Source organism: Penaeus monodon, chromosome 27 (assembly GCF_015228065.2).
Source record: "Penaeus monodon isolate SGIC_2016 chromosome 27, NSTDA_Pmon_1, whole genome shotgun sequence".
In the NCBI taxonomy this organism is placed as follows: domain Eukaryota; kingdom Metazoa; phylum Arthropoda; class Malacostraca; order Decapoda; family Penaeidae; genus Penaeus; species Penaeus monodon.
The window spans coordinates 38,913,033-38,916,255 of record NC_051412.1 but is presented as its reverse complement, the minus strand read 5'-3'; the positions used below and the strand labels follow the sequence as shown (position 1 = coordinate 38,916,255).

General features: G+C 37.6%; 1 protein-coding gene across 2 annotated transcripts in view; it reads left to right on the top strand.

Annotated features, from left to right (window-relative positions):
• LOC119590846 (1-phosphatidylinositol 3-phosphate 5-kinase-like) overlaps window positions 1-3,223 on the top strand; it is a 38,892-nt gene that overhangs the window by 14,857 nt on the left and 20,812 nt on the right. For both annotated transcript variants that reach the window (XM_037939605.1, XM_037939604.1), the window contains exons 13-16: window positions 605-709; window positions 934-2,119; window positions 2,271-2,463; window positions 2,829-3,075. In XM_037939605.1, the coding sequence (XP_037795533.1) occupies window positions 605-709; window positions 934-2,119; window positions 2,271-2,463; window positions 2,829-3,075 (1,731 nt within the window). The remainder of the gene's footprint in view (window positions 1-604; window positions 710-933; window positions 2,120-2,270; window positions 2,464-2,828; window positions 3,076-3,223) is intronic.

Genomic DNA, 3,223 nt, shown 5'->3' with positions numbered 1-3,223 from the left:
ATAAGATAAAAGAAAGTAAAAAGAAATGAAGGCAGATGTTTTTATTTATTTCTCTTGCCTTTCCATTGTTTTAATTAGATGTGAAACTGCCTCACCAGAAACTCATTTTTTCCCACACAATTGAACACAAAAATTATCATAAATTGAAAGCAATAGATAATTTACGTCTCTAGGAGTCCATTTTATTTCATTTCCCATTTGTATAACTTTGAATTATATAAATTATATCAGAGTCATACTTCTTTAAACTGTACTTTACCATTAGATGCATAAAGATACAAAAGTTTGTATATGTTTAATGAAAAACATAGAAATAATCCTTATGGTAACCATCCCATATGTAGAGAAATAATTGATAAAATATGAGGATGTGCAAATTTAATTTGTGTGTGTGTGGGGGGGGGGTACCTCCAATGCATGAAGAATAAACTTATTTTTCCTTTGGATTTGAATTGCACAATTTTTATAATTTGTACTCTCTTTAATTCTTCACTGATTTCATGGTAAACATAATGTATATATACAAAATTCAGTGAAAATAATGTATGTCATGATAAAATAATTTCATCCTTCAGAAAAAATTGCTATCCCTTTACTCTTTCAGGAAGCGGACTATCTAAAAAATGTTGTGGCCAAGATTGTTTCTTACAAACCAGACATAATACTTGTGGAGAAAAGCATTGCCTTCTTAGCACGAGAGTACCTCCAGGTGAGATTTATGGTCAAAGGAAAGTTTTTTAGTTGAAATATAGATTTTTCTCTGTTTTCCTCTTTGAAGAATCGTTCTTTAGGGAAGTACTGTAGCTGTAAGCCATGGCCAAAGAATATTGCAGATGGTGTTGTAATATTGGCAATTTTAAGAATCTAATTCTAGGCATAGTATATAGAATTTGATTAATACATTGGTATTACACTCTTTTGCATCTTTACCAGGCCCATGGCATTACACTTGTGATGAATGTGAAACCCTCAGTAATGGAACGTGTTGCAAGATGCACTCAGGCAGAAGTTGTCTCTTCAATCGATGCTCAGCTAACACGACCTACATTAGGCATGTGCCACAATTTTTACACAAGATCTTACCCAATGCCTGGAAAGAACAAGCAGAAGACTCTGATGTTCTTTGATGGATGTGCCATGCACCTGGGATGTACAATCATACTCCGAGGAGCGACCAATGCGGAGCTGAAACGAGTGAAAAGGATAATGTACTTCATGGTTTATGCAGTGTATAACTGGAGACTTGAAAGAGCTTTCTTGATGGATGAATATACACTCATCCCACCCCTTCCATCAGAAAGCTTTGACCTTGAAGATCAGGTGTTTGAGGAAGACCTGAAGACAGGCCCCAAAGCTGGGAGTTTAGATCTGGAGCCTATGACAAAGACCTCAAAGTCCGCTGCTAAAAAGGAAGATGGGGAAGCTGCATCTGCAGAACAAGGTGCTACTAACAGATCAAGGTCGTTAAATTCCCAGAGAGACCCAGTGTCAAGTTCTGGAGAAGTGTCTGTTTCATCGAGTGGAACATCAGACAAAGCAAAATTATCGCAGACAATTAGTGACTTTAGTGACCCTCTTCACTCTTACCTAAACTCAGGAACGTCACCACAAGAGGCACCACTTGACTCCACACACACCTCTCTCTCAGTCACTGAGTTTTCAAACACTTTCCGCAAAGCTCTTGAGGACACAATTTTCTCCTGTTCACCATACCTCAAGTACACTGTTCCCTTCTTTGAGACGGAAGCTGGGAGGAATTGCATATTGCGCAAGTATTTCCAGAAGGACTTGTACTTCTCTGTGCTACTGGAGAAAGACAAGTTCACTCGAAAGCCACGTTTTTCGGAGATGGAAGTCAAGGAATCAAAAGATGAAAACCAAAATGTGGAGGTGAAGTCAGCTCATGAATTCACAAAGATGAAGATGACCACGGCAATATCAGATAAGGATGTGAGAGCGATGTTGGCGGATTTCAGGGCACGTGGAGGCCAGATGAGAAATATATGCAAGTGTGAAATGACAAAGAAAGAATTGAAGGATCGCAAACATTATCAGATATCAATAGACAAAGACATTGATGCCAAAGTTGTGGTTGAAGGCTTGTCCTCAGATGCTCTAGGTTTGTAAGAGTTTGAATTTGATGTTTGCTCCAATTTTTTCAGTTTATTTATTTTCACATTTAATGTACTTTATATATTTAGATGAGTATTTTTCATATACTTTTGTGTTGATATATGACAACAGAGTAAGTGTTTCCAATTTTCTTGAAGGTTCAGTAAATGCAACAACAAACAATGCCAAAAATGCCGTAAGTGACTTCTGGAGTGGACAGAGTGGGCTGATGTTGACCTCTGATGGAAGGGTTGATGCGCTTCATCCATTCAATCATCAGCGACTGTCTATTTTGTTCTCAAGTTATTCCCAGGCTTCTGAATCTCCTCCAGCTTTTTGTGTTAACCCATGGTATGTTATTTTTTTTGTTCTTTTACTTGCTATGCATGATAAGGTGAATTTGCTTATAGAATAACACTAAGGATTTTTCTGCATTACAGAAGCATGCAGAATTATTTATTGAATATTTGTTTTGATATGTTATTACTTAAATGCTATTTTCCTTTAAATTTTTATAGCAGGAAATTTATTTTTGATATAAGATGTCTGTCACATGATTAAGCCATTTATATTTATCACTTTTATTTGGTCAGAAATCAGTAACCCTAGCAGTCTTATCAGGGATCATGACATACAGCATATAAAATAGTTCACAAATTTTTGGTCCTTTCTTGTTTTTTTCCTATAATAAAAACTTTGACATTCTCCTTCCCAAGGGTCTTGACCATGGACTTCTATGGGAGGAATGACATCCCACTTGGTGCCTTCCTGGAGCGTTACTGCTTCAGCCCGACTTACACCTGTCCGTCCAGTGAGTGTTCAGTGGCTGTGGTCGATCACATCCGCAAGTTTGTCCATGATACAGGCTGTGTGGAAGTCCTCCTCCGACGCCTTGACACCAATTTGGATGATACGAATGCTGGGACGATCCTCATGTGGAGCTGGTGTAAGACCTGTCGGGAGGTGAGGGCCTTTTCCTGTTGGAGGTGTGTTGAAAGGTAGTGTGTGATTATGAAGTCTGATTTTTTTTTTCCCCCCTATTTCCACCATTGCTATCTTTATGCTGTTTTTTCTTCTATTTGTTTATTGTTCTTTATTTTTGTATTGTATT